At 46.4% G+C, this 26,634-nt stretch overlaps 2 protein-coding genes across 6 annotated transcripts in view; one reads left to right on the plus strand and one right to left on the minus strand.

The window, feature by feature from the left end:
• Positions 1 to 6,137: 6,137 nt before the first annotated feature.
• TMEM213 (transmembrane protein 213) lies at positions 6,138 to 11,145 on the minus strand. The gene is made up of 3 exons (XM_056341599.1): positions 10,691 to 11,145; positions 8,340 to 8,405; positions 6,138 to 6,899 (listed from the first exon to the last, which is right to left on the minus strand). The coding sequence occupies exons 1-3, from the start codon at positions 10,770 to 10,772 to the stop codon at positions 6,730 to 6,732; spliced, it is 318 nt and encodes a 105-aa protein (XP_056197574.1). The 5' UTR covers positions 10,773 to 11,145; the 3' UTR covers positions 6,138 to 6,729.
• Positions 11,146 to 16,692: 5,547 nt separating this feature from the next.
• Positions 16,693 to 26,634, plus strand: part of ATP6V0A4 (ATPase H+ transporting V0 subunit a4) — a 30,070-nt gene continuing 20,128 nt past the window's right edge. For 2 of the 5 annotated variants that reach the window (XM_056341594.1, XM_056341598.1), the window contains exons 1-8: positions 17,020 to 17,248; positions 19,020 to 19,231; positions 19,730 to 19,808; positions 20,679 to 20,773; positions 21,767 to 21,892; positions 22,282 to 22,376; positions 23,428 to 23,554; positions 24,138 to 24,220. In XM_056341594.1, coding sequence (XP_056197569.1) covers positions 19,115 to 19,231; positions 19,730 to 19,808; positions 20,679 to 20,773; positions 21,767 to 21,892; positions 22,282 to 22,376; positions 23,428 to 23,554; positions 24,138 to 24,220 — 722 coding nt within the window. In that variant the 5' untranslated portion in view covers positions 17,020 to 17,248; positions 19,020 to 19,114. Of the gene's footprint in view, positions 17,249 to 19,019; positions 19,232 to 19,729; positions 19,809 to 20,678; positions 20,774 to 21,766; positions 21,893 to 22,281; positions 22,377 to 23,427; positions 23,555 to 24,137; positions 24,221 to 26,634 lie in introns of all 5 variants that reach the window. The other 3 variants (XM_056341596.1, XM_056341597.1, XM_056341595.1) reach the window with 3 other exon arrangements.

Genomic DNA, 26,634 nt, shown 5'->3' on the forward strand with positions numbered 1-26,634 from the left:
GCTTCTGTCTTCAGGCTTGATGATGGCAGCTTTAAACAAGAACACTTCAGAAATTCAAGATGAGAAATGAGGAATCTCCTGTTTAGGGAATTTGTAGATGAGTGGTCACGTATTTATGTTATTGCTGCATCTTCCTATACTTTGCTGCCACGTGGAAGAAAATCTGATAGGGCGCTGGAAACTCCATTTTTGCTTTTGCAGAGTAGAACTGCAAAGAAGTGAAGAGAAGTTGTCACTTCCAGCAGCCAGCATCACCGATGCAATACTGCCTACAATCTTACTTCTGCCTGGGAGCAGAGAGCAGTGTTTCCCACAGCTTTGCACTGAAGCAGCACTCAGCGCTAGTGCCAACGAGAATTATTTATTCTTCTTTATTTAAGGATAAACTAGTGTCCCTTACCTAACGTTATCACGTGCCTGTAGGAGATGTTAGTGTAGCTCAGCTAAAGCATGGTGATTCCCTCATATATTTGAGGCCAGAGAGTTGCCACATTAGAACTGAATTTTGTTGGACTGATCTGGTTTAAATACACAGTATGTAGAAATGCCATGAAGGAGAAACAGTCTAGCAGAGATCGCTTTGCAGGTGTCTCCCTTCTCTTCCCCCATTTAGACGAAGCAGACAGAGCTGTAGAGGACCTGAAGAAGTACTGTAACTTTTGTTCCAGAAGGTAACACTGAAAATCTAATTTGGCTTCATATTTAATCATGTGATCTGGAAACTACAAGCTAAGAAAGGTGGTTTGGGTTCTCCCAGTGACTCGCCAGCTGCAGCTCTATATTGTTTATTCTTTATTAGATAAATCAAAGAGACTGGGAAAGCCACTGACAGGGCATTAATAAAAAGAACTTGGTGAAGAGAAGCCATCAGAAAAGAGGCAGAGCTTACAGAAATGCAATCAACTGGAGGTCGATTTGGTTTCCAGTTCTCCACTGGAAAGGAAAGAGAAGGAAAGGACAAGGCAGGTCTTCTGCGTTGTTGCAATCAATGTTGGGCACACCTGTGGGCAGGGAATGAAGGGAAGAAGCACAGTGTATTGAGTAAATAGCAACTAATAAAGGTAAAGCAGAAATGGGTAAATGGAAGGTACAGCCACCAAAGAACACAGAGGCAGCAGAAAGTTTAGCTAGGACTTGGGGATTAGGGAAATGTCTTCTATATGCTTGCCTTGAGAAGTAAAGCCACTCATATGGCATAGTTGAAGGCTGACACACTGTTTAAGTTGGTGCACAAACTCAGTAGTGAAGATGTGAAATTTACGGAAAATGATATTAATAGGAGAGAGAAGGGTGGGAGGAAACTGGAACAGTTGTAATTACAAGGGAAAAGTTGAAAAGAAAAAGTCATAGGAGGGTATTATTGCATGAAACTATCTGCAGTCCTCCAGGGATTAATTTCAAAATGCCAGGGGGAATAGCTGCTGCAAGAGAGCTCAGTTCTGTATCAAAAGGGTGCTGTGTTTCACCTGTGAACTGGGCAGGGGATGGGGAAGGGAGGATTGCGGAGGGCAGTGTGGTTTTTATCTTCTTTCCCAAACACCTGCCCCTGGGAGGCAGAACTGGACTAGAGGGACCTTTGCTCCCACCTTGCTGTTGCAACAACATGAGAAAGGTCTGTACACCCTGTGGCATCTTCATCCAAATTAGGTTATAAATTGCCCCAGGCTCTTTTGGTTCCCTCAAGCGGCAAAACAAATTGTGGTGGGGACCTTTGGAGAGACACAGAAATGGAGGGATTTGGGGCTGATGCAACGTAAATGGCGTTTAGTTCATGCTGTCCCCAAAACGTGTGTCTGGAGGTTTGAACATGGAAGACGTGACTTTACCACATGTAGTGGCAGGGGGAGAAAAGGTAGATTTTTGCAGTTAGCTTAGTTCTTTAGCTCTTAGAGCGAAGGGTGCTATGACAAGCAGGGTGTGGGGTTTGGAACAGAGCTTTGTTTGCTGGTCACTGAGACTGGACACTTTTCCCCTGTGACTGCAGAGAGGCTTTCTTTCTAGAGGGAGAAGTCAGTTCTAGGGGAGTTATATGTCAGCATAAAACTGACATAGGAGCCCATAAATCATTATTTCTGATAGGCAAGCAAAATGGTTAACTGAATGTGCCTCTAGATTTCACATTGTCAGATTGGACAGGAAAAGTCTGCATGTCTCGTAGAGTCATGGTTTATCCAAGCTGTTTGCAGACTTGGGAGACAATACTGCATTGTTTATCCTGTGTTTATTTCCAGGAGGCTATTACAAAAAAGACTTGGAAATAAGCTCTTTAAAAAAAATGCATATTTGATTCTGGAACAGAAACCTACAGCCAGGTTTGAATTCTACCATAGACGCTGATATCACAAAATTAGCAGGATCTGAAGCATATGGATGAGAGAGGGTGATTGCTTCCCAAGAATGCTTGTATTTCATTCCTTGGCTGCAATTAATTACAGTAATTTTTTGAAATCCTGGGGTTTGTAATGGCTTTATCAAAATTCCTACGGAGTCCCAGTACAGAGCACCTTTTCTTATGAATTTAACCTCTGTCTTTTCTCTGTGTGTTTCATGCAAGTAGGAAGCTCTGATGCTTGCCAGTTCTCATCCCTCTAGTGATTTTGCAAAGTGTAATCATTGTAAAGTGCAATTGCTTAATATGTAGCTCATTCACTAAAACCCCAAGGATAAAGGAAGTGAGTAATGTGAATCATTACCAGAGCATTGGTGTCTAAAAAGATGAAGAGTCATGCATCAAGTACCAATCCATTTAGTCTTGAGTTAGGAATTAAAAAAAAAACAAACACTAGGCAGATGTGAGCGATATTATCTTCAGGCAAATTAAAGGAGTTGTCCTGGAATGCTGTGCTGCTGCTAATGTTTTTCTTTTTTGGCATTAGGAGTGCTGATCAGTTCCGTATCCCTACTGCTCTGTCAGAGATGCTTGTAGACCAGCAGCTTTCCCAGGTGCCATCTGCATCTCTCTTTCATTTCCAGGCACTATATACCTTCATGCCACAGCCATCCAGGTTTTGACTTTTTTTTTTTTTTTGCTTTGCTTTGTACTCAATCATATGAGCTGGAATAGATTTCTTTTCTTCACTGGAATGAGATGGAGCTTTTTGGTCCAAGGACTTAGAATTAGGTTGGATGGATAATGTACTATAAATGACCGGACTGTTAACATTTCTATTGTTCTGAGAGAGTAGTTTTCAGCTTAATAGGTGATATAAGCTATCATTCTATTTTTTACATGTTTTGGCATGTATGAGAGCCTAAACCAGCTTAGTGCTACAGCGTGACATTCATTGTATGTAGCTGAAGGGGCATCAAGGTTTAACACAGGTGAAATAATTATGCACCTTGATAAATCAGGAGTTATGTTTTGCTTCCAAGGTTTCCTGTGGGAACAAAAATGACAGGCTTCCTGAATTACAATGAAAAAAACCCAGACAAAGAAACAAGGCATGTGCTGGATGTATGTGTAGCTCCCTTGAAGTCAACAGGACTTGGGCACGATTATACTAGTTGGGGATCTGCTATTAGAGATACTATAATGTCAGTGATATTATTAGGAATATGAAATAGTAGACAATACATGAGTACCCCACTCCGTGACATTGCTTGTGGACCACATTTATAAGGCATTGTACCAGAACCTCACCTTTAATTTGTGCTTCAAAACCAGACCACAGCCTTGTAATGTGGTTTGATAACTCTTAAAATAGGTGTTATAACCACAGGCTGTGTTACTGTGTATTTCCTAGCTAAAAACATTCTGGGAAATGCAACAGTGGACCACAGATAATCTTTAGATTATATGTATTGTAAATCAGGTACGTATAATCCATTTCTTCATACTAATTTTTGTCTTTAAATCAATTTTGCAAGTCTTTTGAATGCAACTTTTTTATTATGCACTTCTGTAACTATTAACAAGCCCCTGAAACACAGACAACGCCATCAGGGCTTTTCTCTTCCTTTTGCATGGTGCTTTCATTGCTTTGCATTGTACTTGTGATTGTCTGCCATGCCTAGGATCAGTACAACACATAGCATGTGCCTCGGAGAGTCTGTTTAATATTTTAATTTTTTGTACTGTGTTGTATAGGAACAGACAGGATGTTTACATTGGGTAGCCTTTGAGCTTTTGGGGTGGCACCACTTTGTTTAGGGATCCTGAACACACTGGAAGCAGTAATATGTTCATGGAATTCAGTACAGGACTACATTTTTCTAAATGCCCCAGTCCATTTCATAGGAAGTCAAATGACTTGAAAAGAAGCTATAAATCAAACCTGGCAGTGTCAGATGTCAAAGTAGGTGATGCAGTAAAGCAACAGATCTTGTATTTAGATCAGAGTCGCTGGTCTAGAAAAAGCATACGTGTCACAGCAGTAATGACTTATAAGATACCCATTTGTGTACCTGATATTGGTGACACTTGGGTATCACCCTTGAACATAGGTATACAAAATCCTTGGGAGCATTACATTATGTTAAAAACTGGGGGGGAGTTCTTTTTTTCCACAGTTTGGCTGAGCTGGGAATTCTCAACAGAAGCTGTGAGAAAGAAAACTTGAGATTTAAGTCTACTGCATTCCTTGAAGGTAGCTGCACACAAGCAATCTGTTTTGGAGAGTGTGTAAAACAAACAAGCTGTGCTTTTAAAGGCAGGCTTTAGGAAGACCCCCAGAATTGCCCAGCTGTTTTGAAGCTAGTTTGTGCGTGTTGTGCTGGGCGATAGGACATCTAGAACTTGCATCATGCACCTAACTCTTCAGACTGGAATAGATTTACTTCTGTGACTGGCTGCATCCATATGCTCATAGCCCTAACCAAGGAAATGCAAAAGCTATGAAACACATCCCCTCAATGGTGTAAACCAGTGGCATATCCACCAGGGATTTCTGTGTTCCCATCCAGGAGAATGATCTCCGTAAGACCGGAGAACTGTAGGAAGAGCTCTGCAGAAGGTAGACACTAAGAAGATTTTTTCACAGTATCTTATCTTATTGCTTTCAGGCCAATGCACATTTTCCACTATTAAAACTAATATTTGTAGGTAGAAGATTTGTTGTACATTGGTGACTGTAGTAGTTATTAACTGTCAACGCAATTCTTCAGTCAACACCAACAGTAAGATGTAGAGTCCTTTGTTTCTGTAAGTTTGTACAAATATGAGTTGGGTTTTTTTGTGGGAAGAAGTAGTTGTCTGGTCCAACATGGAGATTTGTCTTACTAAAATTAGTTTGGATTGTTGTATGTTGAAATGTTGAAATTTTTTTATTAATTGAGCAATTCTTTGTGATCATCTACTACTAGTAGTATGGTGCATGTAAAAAGGAAAACAAACCAAACAAAACAGTTTAAAAAGGCACAAAAGAATTAACCCCTTCCCTTTCAAAACTTTCTTTCCTGATGCTGGCATCTCTGCTCAGCATTTCACTTCAGAAGACATTTTGTGTTAAGTGATACTAACAGAGAAGGATGCCTCTTCCTCGGTGTCTGATGTACCCATTCCTGTTGGTGGTGGATATTTGATATGGGACGACTGCCCATCGCTCTGAAATGGCAGAGTTGTCCTGACCGAAGTGTCCAGGATGCCAGAATCAATCTGAAGAATCTTAAACTAATTTGTATCTTTTCTAACTGGAAAAGTTACGCATTGATAAGGTGAAGGGAGGTTTTAATGATATTTAGATTTTAGACAAAAATCTTCAATAGAGCTTTCTTTGGTTAAAAGTAACTTTGTTTCGTTCCAGTTGGTCTCTAAGAGGTTTGCTAATCCTGGATATGTCTAGATGGGTTTAATGCTGATTTATTGTTTTAATAATGGATAGGAATCAAACTGGTGCAACTGCCCCAAACCAGACAGTTTGACTGCACTGAGGCAAACCCTCCTGCATTAATATTTCTTGTTAGAATCATGCTTCTAAAAATTTGAGTTGGGTAACTGCTTACCAGTATAAGCTTTGTCAGTATAAACCAGTTAGTGAGAATCTTTCCATAAATAAGAATATTTATTATGATCTTGCATAAATAGGAACAGTTTTGTGCATGGGCTTGCCGCAGTTCAGCTTGGCTTAGTTACTCAGGCAGTTGCAAGCTGGATAAATACAACCAATGTTTAATTCCTATGAAACAGTTCACACACAAACTGCACTGGAAAAACTAGTTTTAATTTTAAACCAGCCCGAACAATCCTTAAGTTTCCATAACAGAGTTTTCACTGGTATCAGTTAATAGACTTCAAAATCCCGCAGGTGAGTGTGCAGGACTCGGGGTAATCAAGTGAGTTACATCAGCTTACTGGTGTAACCAGCCTGTAGCTTAGTAATGGATCTGGTAACATCGATGCTCCAGAAAATAACTTTATTTGCCCACTTTCTGTTTCAAAATCAAAGGTTATGTACGGGTTGTCTTAAGGCAATATGCTATAGACTGGTAACTGGTCCTTCAGCATCTGATCACTGCTGGCTCGCTCACAGCAAGCACGAAAGGGCTCGGGGGAGAGGTGTTCTGTGCACTGTGGGACATACATGGGGACTTGCCTGCTCCACACCTTGCCTGGCAGCTCTGACCTGCCAGAGAGGATAAAGCCCCAGCAGGTGCCCTGCTTAGATCCAGCCTTTTTTGGCTGAAGATACTTTCGCTTTCTATTTTGTTTCTTAGGAAGTGATCGAAATGCTTTGTCACTCTGTCTGCACCTCACTGCTCCTGGGTGCTGCTGCTTGCTGGCTTGCCTCTGCTTCAGGCCACCAAATATTTGGGTTCGTCAGGCCGGAGTTTCATGACCTTGTCCACACAGAGCAGGATGAGAGTCAGAAACCAGAGGCTCCAGCCGACGGCCGCCGCGATCCATCCATAATCATCCATGCCTGTCGGGCAGCACATGGCCACTTGTGTGCAGAAGTTCACGTCTGGTGGAGAAGAAACAAAGTGAGTTCATGGGAGGCTAAGTATGTAACAAGTTTCCTTTGCTAGAAGGCAGATGAGACAGTGACTCCACTGTCTGTCCTGTGGCCTGTCACTCTGCCTTGGCATCTTTCCCCTAAGCCTGGCTGTTAACCCGGGGGACAACAATGTTCAGCTTCATCTTTGTGTCTTCAAGACTCTGTCATCCCTGTCTGGCCAAACGCCTGAGCTGCCTCTCTTACCACTGTGCCCACCATTACGGAAATCTTTTAAAACACCTACTTAGCATCTCCTCAGTTGGTTTTAGGAATGGTATATGATAGAAATAGGTAGGTAAAATTAAAAATAAACCCAGGATAGAGAAACTTTCATGTGAGAGAGTAAGAGGATCTCTAGCAGAGACATCTTCAGCAGGATCTCCAGTAGTTCAGATATGCAATACCTCTGCTTGCAATAAGAAGCAGTGGCTGCTTTCTGCTGGGATGTTAACTGTGACTTGCGTGTAACAACTGCAAAAGACACCACCAGTGGGGGATCCCTGGTTTACGCATTTAAAAATGAAAAAAAATGTAACAATTCCATGTATTTTTTCCTGCACTTTTTACATCGTCCTTTTGTTTAAATCAGTCCAATTTCCTAGAGTCAGTTAAGAAATATATCATCAGTTGATTAATTTATGCTGTTATTTAAAGGCACCTGCTGTACTTTTTCCATTACAAAGGTACAGTGGAGATACCCAGCTCTGCATCCTGGGCAGTAATGTGGAAATATCAAAGGGAGGCTGGAGGACCATGGTATCTTGCTCCCTTGGCCTGGAATAGAAGCTGAGGGTGAGACCCCAGTACCCAGGAGAGCCGAGTCAGCCGGAACCACCTTGCAGCTACATGCATTGCGTGTTGATGCACATGAGCCTTGTCAGCTGTGAAAAGCGAATGCCTCCTGAGCTTGGCACGGGGCAGCCAACCTCTTGCACATTTCCAGGGAAAAGGTAAGTGCATGCTTTGAAGCAGCATACAACTATTGGTATATGTACTATATTTTCGGAAATGCAAGACTGGGGGGGTATCTGACGTGTGGGACAGAGGATGACTCTGGGAGGACGGGCAGGATCTCAGTTTGCCTGGGACTGGCTGTTTGGCGAAGAGCTGGTAGGGTGGGGGTAAGAAGGCCCTCTAGGGAATCCACATTGTGCCTAGAGGCAGGCAGTCGGGCAGGGAGCTTTAGGATGCATAAATTAGCTATGAATTAGTCTGTTCAAAGCCGAATGTAACTAAGATATTATTCTGGACATGCCAATGGAGGAACCTTAGAAATGCATCCTGGAGTTTCATCCGCAATGGTAGCCATAACAACAGCTAAAATACTTTTCCCCGACAGCCTTCTAGTCACCTGTGTAGCCTCATCACGGGGCTTTGTCATGGTAGTAATGATTTAAGAAGACTTACTAAAGCATGGTGCTTCGTACTCAGTTGTGAGCATGGAGCTTGTTGAAACATTGGAGATGTCTTCAGCTGCCAGAAGGAAAGCACAAGGGGAAAAGGCAAATTGGATTAGAAAAGCAATACTGGGCATCAAGCATGGAAATCTGAAAGCCATTGCCCTGCAGAGATCTGTAGGATGGAAACAACTTGGAGAAAATAAGTTTCTGCCCTTAAACATTGCTGCATCAGGTTGTGCTTTCTCATCCTGCCACTGTCAACACAGGCTCTAGACAGACCTGCTCTAGCAGCAGCCATCAGGAGCAGCTGAATCACTGTGCCTCTGCCTGAGTATGACCCTGGTGAGCCATTTACACAGAGTTCAAATCAACCATTGTCCTTTCCCAGGCTACAAGAGAAGAATGAGCAAGGACTGAAATGAGAGCGAGCATTCAGTGGCATGGGGACATCCATAATCAGCGAGCTGTACATTACCTCCTTTTGCCTGTAGAAAAATCCCAGTAACTCCAGAGTGCAAAGGAGTCTGGAAGAGCTGAGGGCTGAGCCCATCCGTGCAAAGCCTCAGCAGATCCACAACAGCCTCAATGGGAAGCTTTGGCTTTGCTGTAGTTCAGGCACAGCTGTGTCTGAAACCGTTCTGGCTGGGCTCCAGTTCAGGCCAGCACGATAGCCAGCTCAGGTTGGAAAATACAATATACAGAAAAATGTAAGGGGTGGGGGGGAGTGGGACAGGGGCTTCACTGAAGGTTTTGCTTCTTTATTCTGCTTCCTACCCAGGATAAGACCACACATGCATGCTGGCACAGCTCTGTGACTGGTCTCCAGCCCTCCAAATGTGTACGTGGTGTCACAAGGCAAAACCCCCTCAGACCTCCTAATACCCGCCTTGTCCCTCAGCTTCAGCATGCACCTTGCAGCACTGCGGGATCGGATGCAAGGACAGCTGCAGGACAACTGCGTGGGGAAAGCACAAGCTGCTGTGGTCCCTGGGCATTAACAGTGGCCTGTCCCCTGCTGCAGAAGGAAGGGAGTCAAGTATCTCCTCCTGTGCCACTATGAGCAGTACAGTTGAAGTTCAGCCGGGTGAAGTATTCCCTGCAGAGACACATGAAAAGCAACTGGAGAGGCTACAGGAGTAAGGGCCCCTGCTGCATGCAGGTGGAGGGGCTCCAATGTGCTGCTTCTCCAAAGACCAAGCAGAAGCCGAGAGAATAATTTCCAGTCAGACCATCACTCAGCTGATAATTTGGAGGGTGATAGACAGAAAAAATAAGTTCAGCTTGATTTGACTGAAGACTTCAAAATAATGGCCCAGGTTTAGTTTCAGTTCAGAAAAACAAACCAGAACAAGACCTTTGACCAAACCTTTCCTTTGGGTTTGGTATTTTCCAAGTAACAGCAAGTAAATTGAGATTATCTCTCAGGAGATGTCCCTCTTGGGGTCACCCGCTGTTGCCCAGCTTTTCATTTTGAGCAGACCCGCCATCAGCAAGACCAGAGCTTTCCTTAGGCTGCTGCCACACTGCGAGGGGGTCCCCAGGCAGCCTGCTCCAGAGAAGGGTCTGACTACTCCCCATCCCTCTTTCTGAGTCCACTAGGACTTGCTGAATGACCTCGGCCAAGCCCATCATTTTTCTCGGTTAATAAGTACCTCATGGGAGCGCTGGGAAGAATCGTTAAAAGCTGTGTATGACCTGCGGAAGGAAGCGCTGCAGAATGCTGAGTGTTGGTTCGTGTTGATAGACTTTGCAGCCCAAACGACAGGCTGTCAAAGCTAACCCATCTTCAAACATCTGGCAGGTCTTACCTGGTGCTGATCTACAAATGCAGGCAGTAGCCTGGTGGGAAAGGAGCAGCTCCCAGGTCTCATTTACGTTTTGTTTTTAGGCACCTTCTACAATTAAGGGGGCACCGAAGCCAGGTTTCCTGCAAAAAGCACCTAATAAGAGCTAAACTGGACTGCAGGGAGCCTCTTGAGTGGCATTTCAAACGGCCTCTCGCTTCAGCAAGCACGGGAAGGCCCAGTAACGGTGGTCCCCTATCTCCCTGCCATTCAGCGGAGCAACCTGCAGCTCAGTCGCATTTACAGTGGATCTGTAAACAGCTGGCAAGAGCACATCTCTTCAGAAAGATGATGTGATCAGTCACATCCAGTAATTCTCATTAACATTAATCTTTACACTTTTTTAGATGAGAGAAGGTAGTCACCTTATTTAAAAAAAAACCAAAAAACAAAAAACAAACAAAAAACCAAAAAAAACCCCAAATTGCTGTCAGCAGCCGATATATTTAGGTATTGAGAGGCATTGGGGGTAAAGGCAGGGTGTAGAAACTGGAGCAGAAAAGAAGAGAAATACCTGCTGTGCAAGGATACCAGAGCACGGTGGTGAAGAGGAGCGCAGCGAAGGCTGCCCAGGGCTCGCGGGGGAAGCGCTGCATGCCGGGGGTCCGCTCCGGCTGCACAGACCCTGTCGCTGGCAGCTCCGGTTCAGCAGATCCTCACTGAAGCTCAGAGAGCTGGTGTGCGGGGCAGAGGGTGGAGCGAAGGAGCTCCCTGCTGCCAGGACACCTTGAACTTTCCTGCCACAACCGGGTGGAGGAAGAGAAGGGCTCTGACCAAAACAGCTCCAGCAGGAGGTGGATGCCAGCGCTGAGGCAGGCAGAAGGGCCCCTGAAGGTCAAGCCTGAAGGTTTTTCCCCAGGATCCACTGCAGCTGGAGGCAGGAAAAGCCTCCAAAGCCAGCGGGGTCCCAGGCAGCTTCTGTCTTCCAAATCTCCTTTTGATCCTGCAAAGCTGGTCTAATAGAGCTGGAAAGGGGTAGAGGATCAGGGTAGAGAATTTGTCTCCCTGTTTGGCTTTGATTTTGCATGTTTGTTGGCTTGACCTCCCCCAAAACTGCCCAGTGGTGATGTTTTTTTCAAAGGGCTTCTCTGTGGAAGCCTAAGAAAAAGCAATCTTTGGTCACACTGGTACAGTAGCTGCTGAGTTAATGGGCACGTTTCCACCAAGAAATGGGATGGAACCAGTTGCTTTGTGTAGGCTACCAGCAGCTATTAGACAGTAGGAACAGCCTTTCCTTGAGGACCTGTGCAGTTATGGGCTGGGATCAGTCCAGGCTTGGGGCCTCTGCACAGGAAGAAGCTGCCGGCGTTCTTTCCCCATGAGCACAGCTGTGTCACTGCCTCCATCATCCATGTGCAATGGGATGCTGAAAAAAAACCCTTCTTCTTCTCTTGTGGTTACACCACCCCTTCCATCACATGGGCAAAGCGAGGAGCTGCACCTTCCACCAGCACAGCTCTGTCTGCCAGACCAGGAGGGTTGCTGGCAAAATGGTATCAGCTGGAGGGCAAGATTTTTTTTCACAATCCTGGCTGGAAAAGCCACACTGTTGAAGTGCATCCTGGTCTGATGAGCACCGCACATCCCTGCTGTTCCTCAGGCTGTGGCTCTGCTTGCTCCTGTCTTTGACCCGCTACCATGTCCTTGTTCAAGAAAACTGCAGGCATTAGGTCAGGCAGGAAGCACTGGGAGAGGTGGGCTCAGCAGGGAGCAAGTTGCTGGTGCTCTTCAGCAGACGTCACGCCTGGCTTTGGGTGCTCGTGTGAGAGCTAAGCTGACTGCGGCCTGTTTTGGATGTGGGGCATCAATCCTAGCAGGATGGACAGTATTTTCTCTTTTTTTCTTTTTCCCTCCATACTGCTGAAACTTGCAGGGAGGGTTTAGCCTTCCCACATGAACTGCGTACAACAGGGTGCTGCTATGAAAACCTGAGGTTTATTTGGTCTCTCTTCATATATAAAAAAAAAAACCTTGAGAGAAAACCCCGCGTAGGCTTAGCCCTGCCCGGCATTTCTGTGGGGTGAACCCGCTTGTCCTCCTCGCTGGCCACCCCTCACCACCAAAAACACCCTGCTCCCTTCCAGCTGCGAATACTTCCATGATCAGCAGGACACAGGCAGCCAGAGGTTTTCCCCAGAGAGAGGGGACACCGACCTGCAGATGAGGGCAGACCAGCTGAAGCAGGCATGTTTACCCACCTTGCTTCCCTGTTTTTGTGTCAACATGCCGCCGGGGCTGGCGGAGTTAGGGCTGTGCCGGCCGGTCCGCAACAGCCGCCTCCCGCTGCCGCTGGTATGCACAGCCCTGGCCTTCAGCTGGCACCCCAGGGGTGGCCCAAGCTGTGTCACACGCAGCTGGCAGCCAGGCTGGGTGGTGACCCCAGCAGCCGTCACTCTTGGCCTCAGTAGGCATGAGTCAGGGCAGAAGAGATGCTGTAAAAATGCTCTGACTGCTCAGAGTTACTTGAAATTAACCTATAGGATAATCTTCATCTCTGCCTCGTTTCAGTGTCCAAGTCCTTTTGTGCTAGTTGTCTTTAACTTGTATTTTCATCTGAGCACTCTGTTGCATCAAAACTAAAAGTCAACTCTTTACTGGGGAGAGGCCCTCCACTTTTTTTCCAGCTTCACCTTTCCATTCTGAATTTCTCACCTGTGATTCCTGCTGACAGTTGACCTGGCAGTTAATTTTGCAAAAATAATTAGTACAAAATTGTTCTGTGCATCACAACATTTTTGAGGGGAAATGAAAAGACAAAATTGCTTTGCTTTGTTGTAGGAATGATTCAACTTGTAATGGAATATCTTTTGAATTTTAACTGCTACCTAAATGTTCTTTGTCAGCTTGCAGGTGAATGTGCTCATTTCTAAGGGATGCTGAAAATGTTTTGCACAATTAACGTAATGTATTTCTTTTCCTTTCCAAAATGCATTCCCTCCATGGTTCAGAAAGGGCCTGCTCCGAAGTCCTCTGAAGCAGTGAACGGGCTGTTCTTGGCTTCAGTAATTTTTGGATTGGATTGGAAATGAAGGCTTTGCTTGATAAGTTCAGACACAATGAGAGCCCTGTAAAATCATCTCCTGACACAGATTTGGATTTGTTTCACGTCTTCTTTGTCATGCATTCATATTTCAGTGCTGTGACTGCCTCAAGAGCGATAAGACCCTCCAAAGCCTTCCTTCCCTTAGCATGGTTTCTGTGCCTCACATGGACACCTGCCTGGATGGGGCTGCCCTGGCACACGAGGCACAGCTGCAGGACCAGCAGAGACGGGGGCTTCCTTTCCCTGGGCTCCTGTTCCCATGCAGTTCTCAAGGCAAGACTCCATTTACTCTAAAATTAGGTACTTCCCCACCTCTCCCCTTGCACGCTCATCCACAGTGCAAAGGGCTGCTGCTCAGCTTTTCCTGATGATGATAGAGGTGATACCTACTGCTTGGTATATTTTGTGCCACAGACAGCCTCACTGTTAGGTTCTCTGATGACCAAAGTATTACCCTTGACACACCACCACCAGGTGTGGCTCTCAGAAAATTTTTGCCTTGGTCATACACTTACACATTCACTCTGTGTATTTATGTATATACACATGTATTTTCTGTTTATATAGGCAACATGTTTGGTTTTTTAATTCCAAATGAAAGCTAATTGCTGTTGCAACTCTGTTCCATCCCAGCAGTGACCAGCGCAATGGCAATCGAACCATAGCATGGTATTTAACTCAGGACAAAATACACGACTCACAAGAGCACGGCGGAGCAGGTACATCAGAGATCATATCACTTTTTTCTGTGTGACACTTGAGGTTGGGTTAACCGCACCCCTAGTCCCATTTCAGCACACCTGAGGTGCCACTCTGCTTAGCTGCTGCAATAGGAGGGAGTTTCGGTGAAAGAGAGCTCAAAAATTAATACCCCATGTTAACAACAGCCACACAAACCCTTCTGCACGGTGGAGTTAAGCATGGGATGATTATAGCTGAGATACTGGTCCCACAGCCACCTGCTGCTGTGTGAAGTTTCCCCGTGCTGCTGAGTGATGGCTGCCTGGCTGGAGGGGTTGCATGGTCGGACCCCCTCGAGCTCTGTGTGTTGGCACGCTGAAGTTGATGACCAGTTGACCATTCCCAGTTATTATTCACAAGGGCTCTGTGCAGCCTTTGAGATCACGGTGGTGATCACCACGGAGGATGCTGGGTGGTCTGTGCTGTCGGTGGGACCACAGGAGTGGATCTCTCTCTCCTACACTTGCTTCGTAGGTAGCGAAATCTCTGAGTGCGGGTCTAAAGGCCACTGCTGGGAGGGTAGGGCTGCCTGTTGGCAACCCACTGTCTGTGTATTGCGGGTTGTGTAAAGCTCCCTCCCAGGTGGCTTTATAAAGCTCAAAAAAAGCTTAAGGGCCTTTATAAAACCTTCAAAATGGCTTTTAAAAGCTCAAAACCTTAAGCCTGATGCCAATAATGTGTCCATCAGGGAGGGGGCCATTTTGTTCAGTGTCTTCATTGATGTGAAAAATAGCCATCTACGTTAAAGCTACCTGTGAACAGGGGATTTGATTTTTAAAACTAGGCAACTGGAAGAAAAAAAAATATTCAAACCCATAAGGGTTTTACTCTTTGAATGAAAGAAGGGGAGAGGGGATCTGCTTTCTCTCACACAGAGGAAAGCAGCTCTGGCATTTTGAAAAACTCCACAACTGGTGCCCTTTGCATTTTCCAGTCCAGGCTGGGGTCGCTGTTAGTTGCTGAGTGTGTGGCCTTGCTGTGACCCCATGCTCTGTCCCTCTGGACCGCCCCCCCGCCCCGAGGGAGTCCGTGACCCGCCGGCCAGGCAGCATGGTGCTGCCCGAGGAGGGCTGCCTTCGGCTCGCCAGGGCAGTGCTGCCGCCGCTGACAATGAGCCCACTGACAGGGCTCCTCATCATCAGCCATCATCATCTGATCTTTAATAAGATTATTATAAAATAATGCTACTTTCACGTGCCAGAGGCATGAAATAGGATATGTTTTCGGCTTCTGTCCTCTGCCCGGGAAGTGGGGGAGGGAAGGGCAAGAGCGATGGCTTTATTCCTGAGCTCACTCCTCGGCTAACGGGATGTAGTGGCCGGCATAGTGCAGCTTGCTTTGGCCATGAAGTGTGCGTTGGGGGCACCTTCTGCTGCCCCCACCCCGACAGCTTGTAGAGGAGCAGCTGCGTGTAGCCATGGGGCTGAATGAGAGCACTGCAGGTGCAAAACAGAAGCAAATCGTGCTATCATCAAATGAACGCAACAGCTTTGCCAAGGGGGAAGAATATGCTGTGAGTTCAGATGTGGGGGGAGTAACCTGAGAAGCTGTTTTATTTTGTTGTGTCAATATACAACAGTTGAGAACTGAATGATGGCTCCTGTTGTTTAGCATTATAGCGTGGGCTGGAAGACAGTGTTCTTCCTTCCCCCCACCAGCTTCTCCATGGCCCTGCGTGGAGGATGTGCGGTCGGTGGCAATGACTTGACTTCTGCCTTACCAAGAAAAGTTCTGATTTCCCAGCAGAACGTGCTGTCTTTCATCAGTCTTTTCTCCCTTCCTTTGGTAGTGCTGATGGAGAAAGCAGAGCTGACTACTGGCACTGGCTGGTCAGGGAGGACCACAGTGCAGCCAAAGTGGGTGGGAGGCCGGGGTCTCTGTGGCCACTCAGCTGGGCAGTTGCTGAGCAAAATGAAAGTTTTAGGACCATCCATTGAAATTACCTTATAATTTTTAATACCTCCTTTTTGGGTTATGCAGCCTGAGGCAGCTGGATTTCAGAAGGTGGTGGGAGCCCTCTCACGCTAGCTGACCCCGGGAAGTGGGGCCACTCGTCATTGCGTTTGAATAAAAAACCTTTGTGCTGGGAAACCGCTGTTACCTTCCGGCATTGTTCCATTAGGTAAGCTATACCCTTTGGCTTGTTGGGTCAGGGTTACTGGATACCTCCAAAAAAACAGGTCTGAGAAAGCATTTCTTCAAGGGGCACTTTAAAATTTATATATAGCCATGCGCTTTCATTAGGTCTTTTTTTGAGATAAAACTTTTCATGGATGCTAGATTTAATAGTGACCCAACCAGTTTTAATTGTCAGGATGAAACCTTGACCTTAGTGGGAATTAAGCCATTGGTTTTAGGAGGGGATGAATTTCTCTCCGGACCCCTTGCTTTAGCAGCTGAAGTGGGAGAAAATCTATAAAGCCCCTCTTTCCCACAGCGTTTGTTATTTCAAGGGGTGAGAACCAAGATCCCTGTCAGCACTGGCCCAGGCTAGCGCAGCTCTGCTGGCTGAGCCCCTGCCCTCCCAGCCCCCTCTTTGCTGTGTAGCTCTGCCCGTCCCCTGGCTGCAGGATAATCATTAATCTCCCATTGTTTCCCTGTCCTTCCCTGGGCTGCCTTCAGTGAGGAACAACTGGTGAGACACGGTACTGAACTTTTCCACCTGCCTGGTGACTGATCCTCCATCCAGGGCTTGCGAATGAGCTCTCACAGGTTCACAGCCGTCTGCACACCACCGGTTTCAAAGGTTCTCCCTTGTTTTCGGGTGGCCGGGGCGGTGTGACCCAGTAGGCACCCTCTGTTATTGGTTTCAACAAGCCACGTGCTGCCTCAACACGGCTTGCATTTGTCACAGACCTGATGCAGGGGTTGTGACCGAGCCAGAAAGCACTGGATCCAGACCACCCAGGGGTTGTTTCGAGACAGAAAGGGTTTCCCTCCTCTGGTCCAGACCAGTTGTGAATTCAAAAGAAAAGGCTCGCTGTGCCCCGTGTGAGAGAGGACAGTTGGCCAGGGCACTTTGCTTGCCACCCTCCACGCCTGACGTGGTGCCTGCAGCCACGCAAAGCAAGCCCTGCTGTTGTCACCCGACGGGACGCCCGGCCAGCGAGGGAACAGCTTGCCCCTTGCCAGGGGAGAGGGCCTGCCAGAAAGGAGCAGAGGGGCTGAGAGGTAAACCTGAGTAACACCTTCTCCAAAGCAGCCCACGGCACCGGGGTTTACCCTGCCTGAAACCCAGTGCATTTTAATGCAGTGCGATACTGCTGGAAAATAGCGACTGGGGAAAGTGTGAGTGATTTCTCCATTAACTGTTCTTTTGCCAAAGCAAAAGGCTGGGAGGGCGTGGGTGGCGTTGATAGAAGCATGGCCGGCAGCAGGTGCCTTTGGGCAAGCCTCCCGTACTGCAGGAACGGATGAAGGGCGAACGCTCTGCCTTCCTTGAAGTGGGGCTGGGAAGGGTCTCCCAGCTGGAAGGAGGTTTCTCTTGTTACTTGTAATTTTTCTTTCTTTCCAAATCAAGATGAAAGTGAGCCTTTGGGGTTCTTAACTGACTGATCACCAAGGAAAAGTAGAACCCCGGGTTTAGACGGTTTGAAACAGTTTAACTTGGATATTTCTAAATATTTCATTTGAGTTTTGTTCTTTTAATTGTAAGGTTTCAACATTTCTAATGGAAGGTAATTGCAGGTTTAGTTAATACAAGCTGATTTAAACTATAGTCTCTTTATACTTTTCAGTCTAAAGAAATTATGATGGGACATTTTGATGATCTTTTAAACTTTTGGAAAGTCTTTTAAACTTTTGGAAAATGAGAGGTAGGGACTTTTTTTACTTTCTTGCATGAGTAGTGGGGGGTCTCCTGCAGCTTTTGTGTCTTTTTCCTGTGAAAAATATAGTTTGCTAAAAAATGTCCAACCAACTTTAAAGATTATATTCTTATTCAATCCACTGGAGCTCGTACATGATATATTTTCTTTTAAACGGCTATTAGTTATCATGTATTTTCAACATCTTCAATCATCTAGTGAATAGTTACAAAAAGTATGACAAGGAAAACTCACTTGATAATTAGAGCAAATACAGACATGTGACTACGGTACTCCTGTTAAACAAGCCTTTATTATCTTGCAGTGTTTCTCTCATGTTTAAGAAAAAACTTTCATATGTTATAAACAAAATTCTTAGATCCACATTAAAAAAAAAAGGTTGTAAGACAAGGTTTATGGAGAGAGACAGAGAGAGTTAAGAACAATTGACTTCCCATCCCTGTAAACAAATAGAAGTGAGGTTAGAAAGGGATTTTGGTTTGCTATTTATAAAATGTAGGCTCGCTACAAAATGAAATGCATGCAAGAAGTCTATCTACCTGCATGTTTTCTCTGAGAAAGAATAATTACTGTGTTCGTGCATGCTAATCACTTAATTTCGTGCAAGAACAACTAAAGGCGATTTTTATGTTCAGATTACTCAAAGTAAACGATAAGCATATAGACAAAAGGAACTTTTGCAAAATACATGGTACTTCATGTGTCTCATTTGGAAAACACTCCTTTCTGGGGAGAAAATGCTTTTTAAATCTTAAAGTTTGTTTTAATTTAAATAAAATAGTTTCCTCTTCTCCCCATCCCCATATAACACGCTCCAGCTGTGTTTGCAATGTTGTGTTCACACTGCCAATGAAATTGATAAAAACCAGTAAGGTCTCTTTCACCCATCTAATTGCTAGGTGAAACTAATGATTTTTCTTCTCTGTGTTGTGGAAGACAAAGAGAAATTGAGTCTTTCACAAGCTCAGCATCCAAAACCCAAATAAAAGTGCACTGGTCTGAAGCAGAGGACAGGGCAGAGTATTTATATCTGTCCTAGGGGACCCGTGGCTCCTCTCTTTCCCTGTGTCACACACATACCTTAGAGCCACATATCACTGCTCTAGTGGGATGAAGCCTCACGTGGGTTTGAGGAGGCTTTTAGGAGGTGAAGAAACCCTTTCAAAGGGCATGATGGGCAGCAATGGGTTAGCTTCCAGCACCTTGACTCAGTGATCCCAATGTTTCTGCAGTGCTTGGCACCTTCTGGCACCTCCCTGGGCAAGGACAACTGTGCCACCGCCACCAAGGGCCCCACGGACGGCCAGGTCAGAGACGGGCAGGCAAAATGGCCTCGGTCTTCAGGAGCGAGGAAATGAGCCTGATGCAGCTCTTCCTGCAGGTGGAGGCTGCCTACTGCTGCGTGGCCGAACTTGGGGAGCTGGGTCTGGTCCAGTTCAGAGATGTGAGTATCATCTGGATGGTACGTTGATCCATGAGAGATGTACCTTGGGGTGTGCTTGTCCTTCCCTCAAAGCACTTGGAGAAAGTACACCTGCAGGGTGGTCAAAGAGCCCGTGGTGAGAGCGGGACTTCCCCCAAAGCAGTCCAAAAGCCATTCAATGTTCCGAGACCCGACCCATCCCTGAGTCCCCATCCAGTGCTCTGCACAACTAAAGTTTAATTCTCGCCACCACGAGAAAATGGGGAGGGGGTGTCTCTCCATGAGAGTCCATCTATGACTCCTGCTGTCACAGCAAGGCTGAGTGGAAATAAGCCTGGTATAAGGCCACAATGTCCTTGGCCATGAGGAAACCCAGGGTATTGCCCCACCACTAGAAGTCTGTAAGATGCAGTAGTGTTGGCCATCTGCAGTGAAGGTGTTAGTTCTCTGGTGATGTTAAAAATCAGTGCAGCAATGTGCAGCCTCCAGCCCCAGGCTTGTTTTCCCTCCTGTTTTTAGCTAAATGTGAATGTCAACAGCTTCCAGAGAAAGTTTGTGAATGAAGTGAGAAGGTGCGAATCCTTGGAGAGGATCCTGCGTAAGTAAATGCTTGTCAAATGCAATCTGTTTTCTGCCAACTGGTGGTGTGGGATTTATTTCTTTGTTAAGTGCTCTCACACTGTGGAGCAGAATTAGTGGCAAAATGGTGATGTTTTCATCTGAGCCCCTGGAAATGTTTTGCATGTGTCAGCTAATTACCACTTCACCCCATATGGGCAATACATTATTTTTTATTTATCAACCCTGTTTTGAAAATGGTTAACTGAACTGAAAGGAGGTTAATATATATAAAAAAATACAAAATAAACTTTATATAATATCACAAGATAAATCTGGGACTGGGCAGGAAGCTAATCCAGATAACCTGACTCTTACACCAGTGCACCAGCCATTGGCACACACTTCCCATGGCCAAGGCGTCAGCCTGGGGACAAACCCCTAAAACCCAAGCAGCAGAGCTCATGGCACACTGCCCCATGAACGTGGGTCCTGTGAGCTCTACATTCCCCCCACCATGACACCGGTGTCCACCACAGCCACTGTGACAGCATGTGCCATTGCTAGAGCAGGGGAGCGATACCTGAGCTTGCTGTGCACCTCACACGCTGCCCCGAGCAAGGGGGTGCCATGCTGGCTATTTGTGCTGGGGCTGAGGGCTTGTCCAGGTGGCACCCAGCTACTGTGACTTCAGGAGAAACAGCGTCCTCGCTGAGAAAGGAGGCTGCCGGGTGCCCAGTTCCTGATGGTTGTGTACATGCACTGGGGTGATGGCCCTCGTATATTGCTGTCCCTCGTCACACCTCAGCGTGATGCCTCAGCCCTGACAGGGGGCTTAGTGGCAGCTGGTGACCAGGACAATGCAGCAAGGATAGCTCTGTATTGAGACTTCTGTGTGCTTTCCTTGCAGGTTTTCTGGAAAATGAGATGGAAGACAACGTTGAAATAGTCAAACTAGAAAAGTACCCAGAGACCCCCCTGCCTCGGGAAATGATTGATATGGAGGTAACAAATTTGGAGCAGGCCAAGGAGAGAAAAGGGGTTATGCACCAGGTTGTCTGTGTAATGCGCTCGATACAGCCCTCCCCTGCAAGGAGGAGGCACAGCTTTCCCTGCCTGTGGAGGTGCTCCCCGAGTCGCTGTCAGCAGTTAGGTTAAGGCTGGTCTTACTGCATGTTCCTAAAGGAGCCTGATCTTTTTACCATCCGTGGTGAAAGATCCCTCTCAACCCACATATTAATGGAAAGGTATCACCATCACAGAATGCCCCTTTCATCCTGTAGGAAAGTATAAGAAGGTTTTGGTGATTATCCAGGAGAGCTGATGTTAGAACCAGCTTCACTGCATAAAAACCCGAGAGCTGTCTGTCCTGGTGAGAGTATGGTTGTGATATAACAATATTTGGTCCTGAAACAAATATTTGTGCCTTGCTTTTGGGTGTGCAAGGGATGCTTTCTTCTAGCTCAGCTGGAAGCTAAGTTTACTGATGGATTTCCTCCACGCTTTCCAAGAGCTTCAGCTTCACAAGCAAGGTAGTTTCCTGGTGTGTTCCTGGACCCACATCCTCACCTAATTTTTGGACTATCGCTAATGAACCTGCTAACGGCTGTGTTGTAGGCTGCTTTTGTTGTCAGCAGACTGACAGCCAGTCCACCTGGGGTCTGAGGTGTCCTGTGGGGAACCACAGAGGTGCCAAGACAGGCTGAGACACCTACGCCACGTGCCCACTTACCTGCCTGTGCTTTGGTTGGGTAAGTCACAACTCTAGTGCCAGAAAAGGACAAAGCACCCAGTAGGGAACGTGGCAATGGGAAAATGAGGTGTTGATGTTGATGAGTATCTTCCTACAAACTCAGTGTTAATTAGGTCCTCATTGAATATTTCTGTATTGCCCCTTGAAAAGAAACAACCATCTATTGTTTGAGGTTTGATATCAGCTTGGTAAAGGGCCATTGGTCTACTTCAGAGTTTTTCTGAATGTGCTTGGACCCTAAACAGACCATGCTGGAGAAACTTGAAGCTGAGCTGCTGGAAGCAAACCAGAACCAGCAAACACTGAAGCAGAACTTCCTTGAGCTGACAGAGCTCAAACATCTGCTGAAGAAAACCCAGGACTTCTTTGAGGTGAGAGACCTCTTTACTCTTCCAACAGGAATGTGGAAGCTCCTGAAAATACTGGCGTTTTCATTTGAGGTGTGTTGTTGTTACTGATTGTTAATCAAAACCCATTGGTCTTTGCCACAAGCCAGTACATTAAGTCTGCAAAAGCACCTCAGTCACTTCAGAGCCTGCATCACTCCATTAGTCAATGGAGCTCAAGAACTTGGTTCCCAGATCTCTTTGAAAATGACATTTATGCTTTTCAGTTACTAAGATATAGTTTACCTTTTCTTTTCTTTAGCTTAAATCTCTGTGGAAAGCTACCTTTGTGGGGGGGAAATGTCAGGAAAAACCATTGAAATAGTTTTCCAACTGGCAATACTGAGTAGTTTTTTAAAACTAATGTTTTCCAGGCAGAAACCAATCTGCCAGATGATTTTTTCAGTGAAGACACATCTGGACTGCTGGAGCTGAGAAGCACTCCTGCTGCTGCAGCTGCCAAGCTGGGGTGTGTATTGGTGGTGGCCCCCAGCCTGGCCAGACTTCCCACCTGTGCTGCGTGGCTGTGACACTAGCACACTTCCTTCAGGTTCTTAGCAGAGGTTGTTAGTCAGCCTCTTCAGCGTAGCTGCTTCATGAAGATGAAAGAGTGACTGTCATCTGAAGTTATTTATCATCAAAGCTATGGTCAGGTTATGGGTCAGTGGGACAAATGGACTTCTGCTTCCAGGCCACCAGTTACAGTGAGCCCTTAGTAGCTATTGACTGAAAGTTGTTATCTTACGGCATCTCACATGCAGCTTCTGTACCAGCCTGGCCTTCAGGAATGGATGTCTAACCACAGCAAAAAGCCAAGGGATTGCTTGCACTGGGCTTTGTCTGCAATGGAAAGTGGTGCTGAGGGTGAGAGTTAGTGGAGCGGAGGCAGCGCTATGCGTATTGCTGACAGTAACTCGGTGGACAGCATAGACTCAGACAGCTTTCCCTTGTGTCTCCATCAGCTAGGTGTGGTGAAACTCAGTGATGGTGCTCTTCCCGGCATCATCTTCTTAGCTGCTCACGCTGGTATTTCTGAAGTCCTGTTCAACTCTTTGAGTAAAGTGTATGCCTGCAGAGAGCTTGCCTTGGTGGGTGTATACCAGCATGTCATGCTGCACTTCAAAGGTGCAGTCTGATGCTTTCTGGGAAAAGGAAAACAGGAGGGAGTGAAAATAAACCACTACTTCAGAATTGCTACCTCCTACCTCTGTCATTCAGGCACTCTCTGTTTGTGTGACTTTAAGCACCTCTCCGTTCCTCTATTTCTAGCCAGAATTGTCTCATCCTCTTTTTCTGTTGATCTGGGGAGGGCTTAACAATGTTGTAAAGAAAGAACAACAGGATAAAGTCAGTAGATTGAAATAAGAGCCAGGCTTGAGCAAGGAGGTCTTTCCTAGAAGTGCCTACAGCAACAGCAGGCTATCACAGACTAGAAAACAAGAGACTGTAAAATCACATGTTACAGGTCCTAAAAGACTTAGAATGGGCTTGTAATTTCTTTATCTTTTAACTCTGCTCAGATTCACAGCAGGGGTAATAAAGAGGGAAAGGATGATACCCTTTGAGCGTTTACTGTGGCGAGCCTGCAGGGGAAACATCTACCTGAGGTACACTGAAATGGACACCCCCCTGGAGGACCCTGTGACAGTAGGTACCAACCTGGTTTGGTTTCGTGTGTGCCTGTGAGATGCAGAAACAGAACTGGTGCCCCGGCTGTGCTGCAGCACCAGCTGCCTCACCAGAGCTGGGTGTCTGAAAGCAGCCTGTGGAAGAAAGGTGGGAAAATTTGACAATGGCAGAAGTTTTTTTTGGCATTGCTTTCCCCTTCTGCCATTATTGAGGTGGCTCCTTTTTCCTGCCTGGTTAAGACGTGTGTGTGCCGTAGCAGGGTGGCTGTGTTACAGGGACCACCAGGGAGGTGAGCTGTGGCTGCCCGCAGTTGGGGCTGGCCACAGAGGGTCAGTTCCCCTTGGTGTCTCTGGGGTGAGCCCCGAGCCTCGGCAGACCCCCGGTCCCTACCTCTCCACATTGCTCCTTCCCCCATAACACAGAGCTGCTGCCTGTGCCTGGTCCCTGAAGCAGCATCTAGGGAAAATATTGCTGGTGGAAAATGGGGGCTGGAGGAAAAGAACAACCCAGTTGGAGAGGCTGCTGAAAGAACGCCCACCACCCTCTCCGCACTGGACTCTTTGCTTGGGGTGTGTTAAATTATGACTGAATTGTATTGCAGAGAGAAGAGGTGAAGAAGAACGTGTTCATTATCTTCTATCAAGGAGAGCAGCTTAAACAAAAGATCAGGAAGATTTGTGATGGGTAAGGCAGACCCATAGGCAAGCTGCAGTGGCTCCAGCAGAGGTGCTGACCTGTCAGCCCAGGCTGGCTGAATTTGGAGCTGAAGATCAGATCTCCAGCTCTCTGACTGTCAGCTCTGCCACTGAGCTCCCTTCTGCTCCTCAGTTCTGTTGCTCCTAATCATGAAAGATATCTGTCACCTTGGCACTTGGAAATCGAAGTCCTAAATTTTCAAAAGTGGCTTAAGGATCTTGGGAGCTTCAGTTGCTAGGTTTTTAACTTGGGACATTTTAAAGGGGGCTGGGTTTCAAGAAATAGTCAGCATCCTTCCCCTAGAAATTGGAGGCCCTAACCTGGGCACTGGGAACATAGTAATCCCCAGCCTGCTCTCAAGCCTTCCTGCATTTCATCATAAGACGATGCTGTAGTTTATTCAACCCTTTCTCAAGACCTTTGAGCAATATCTGTGTAATTAGAGACAGAGCCCAGGAAAGAAATGAAAGCTTCATACAATTTGACTTGTTTCCACCCTGTTAAGCACCTTGAAAAGATAATTCACGTTGAATATTTTGTTACTCTTTCATAACGCAGATGACTGACGGGCTTTGTTGCCGTGTAAATCAGATTTGAGGAGGGGATCTGTCTGCTGTCACCAAATCCATTTCTGGTATTGCCCCTAGGCCATGCGGGGCCAGCCGAGCGCCCGCGGGCTGCCCGAGGTTGTGTGGGGAGTGAGCGATTGCTCGTACCTGACACGTGCACTCAGGGCAGGTCTTTCCTTACATCCTGCCTTTAATCAGAATAAAAGCAGGAAGATCAGTTCATCCAGCTGGGAGAATTGACCTCAGTCCCATGAAGCGACAGTTCCCTGGGGAGTATTAGCCATTCCTAAAGCTAGAAATGGGACCCTCCAAGATGCCTTCTATAGGCTGTGGAGGGCAGTCCTCATCCTGGGAGCAGTTCAGCCCTCCTGAGGTGGGCATCCCTCTATAAAGCAGCCGCAGGAGCACGGATGGCTGGGGAAAGACTCCTAGCTCCTCAGTCCACTGATTTCTGATCTGAACCTCAGAGACGGAGGGAGTTTTGCCACCACCACTGTGCGGGATCAGTCTGCTGCTGCCAGTGGTCTTTTGAGCGTTCAGCTAGTCTTGTTCTGTTTCTGGATCACAGTTTCCTGCTTATGTCCCATTTGTTTGCTGGCTTTTTAGATGCTGTTCAGTACCCTTCTCCCCTTCTGCACTTGTGGGCAGTTTTTGGTGGTGAACACTTCCCATTGCATTGCTCCTGTGCCAATTACCTTGCAAGCTGGCAGGCCGTACATTTTGAGCTGGCTGGGGTTGCTTGCAGGGTGCTGCACACGCTATATTTTGGAGGAATCTCCCCCCGCCCCCCGCAGCATTTTAAATTCCCTGCAGTGAAAAGGCCAATACATTTTTCTGGGGTGGGTGTAAAAGAACAGACAATGCTATGTCTGTCAGCATTTTCATTATTGATTGAACCCAGAATCATCCAAACCAGAGGTGCCACCTTCTGCAGTGGGGTGCAGCTGGGATTGCGAGGCCAGGCAGCACTGGAAGTGTGAGCAGATCCCTGCGGAGTGGGCCATGACATGCAAAGCTGTTATGAGCTAGTGGCACGGATGTGGTATGTTCATAGAAAGGAACTTTGACTGGTTTCTCTCAGCCTCTTGTAACTAAAGGAAAACATTACCTAAGACAAATTCACAGGATGTCCTTTGCAGTGCTAGTGCACTGGGTTTTGTTTATTGCCAGCTAATCAGGCTACACTTGAAATCATCCTTTATGTCTTTGCTTTCTCCCTTTCACATTTTTTGCTTGCTAATATGCACGTATATATGGATGTTTTGCTGAGCAGCAGTTTTTAAAATGTATTAATCCCATGGCTCTCCTTTTGTGCTCTGTGGGCCATCAGCTGTCCCCGGTACACAGGCCAAGATGTTTTGGTCTGCTCCATCTTTAAGGCAGGGTTAACTATACCTAAAGCAGATGGCAGCGTTGTTCCAGCCCCAGCAGGACATTTCTGCTTAGCACTAAGTCATCATTCATGGCAAGTAAATATCCTGCAAAAGTCATGGAACTGGTATAAGCCAGTCTCCTGCAAGGCAGGCTAAGATTTGTTTGCAGAGCGGTGTGCCTCAGGTTACACTTGTAGCCTCTGCTTGACTCTAATTGGTAACATTAGTCTGCTGATTTCATGAGCATTAAGTCCATGCACAAATTTATTAGTGAAAGGTGTAGAGGGAGCAGGGAGGAGGAAAATGTAAGAATTTTCCTTTTCCTCCTTTTCTTGCGGCTGCCTCAGTGCTAATGTGAATACTAAACTGGGTTTATCAATGTAAGGATTCCCTGCTGAATTCTCCTGGAGCTTTCAGAGATGTCTGTGCCATTAGGGCAAAGCTGATACTCAGTATGCAA

This window comes from Falco biarmicus, chromosome 5, assembly GCF_023638135.1.
Source record: "Falco biarmicus isolate bFalBia1 chromosome 5, bFalBia1.pri, whole genome shotgun sequence".
Lineage (NCBI taxonomy): Eukaryota > Metazoa > Chordata > Aves > Falconiformes > Falconidae > Falco > Falco biarmicus.

Coding starts and splice junctions, on each gene's coding strand:
- TMEM213 (XM_056341599.1), bottom strand. CDS start 10,772: ATGCAGCGCTTCCCCCGCGAGCCCTGGGCAGCCTTCGCTGCGCTCCTC. Junction 8,406..10,690: donor CTGGTATCCTTGCACAGCAG/GTATTTCTCTTC, acceptor TCCTTCTGGCAG/CTGAAGACATCTCCAATGTT. Junction 6,900..8,339: donor GTACGAAGCACCATGCTTTA/GTAAGTCTTCTT, acceptor CTTCTCCACCAG/ACGTGAACTTCTGCACACAA.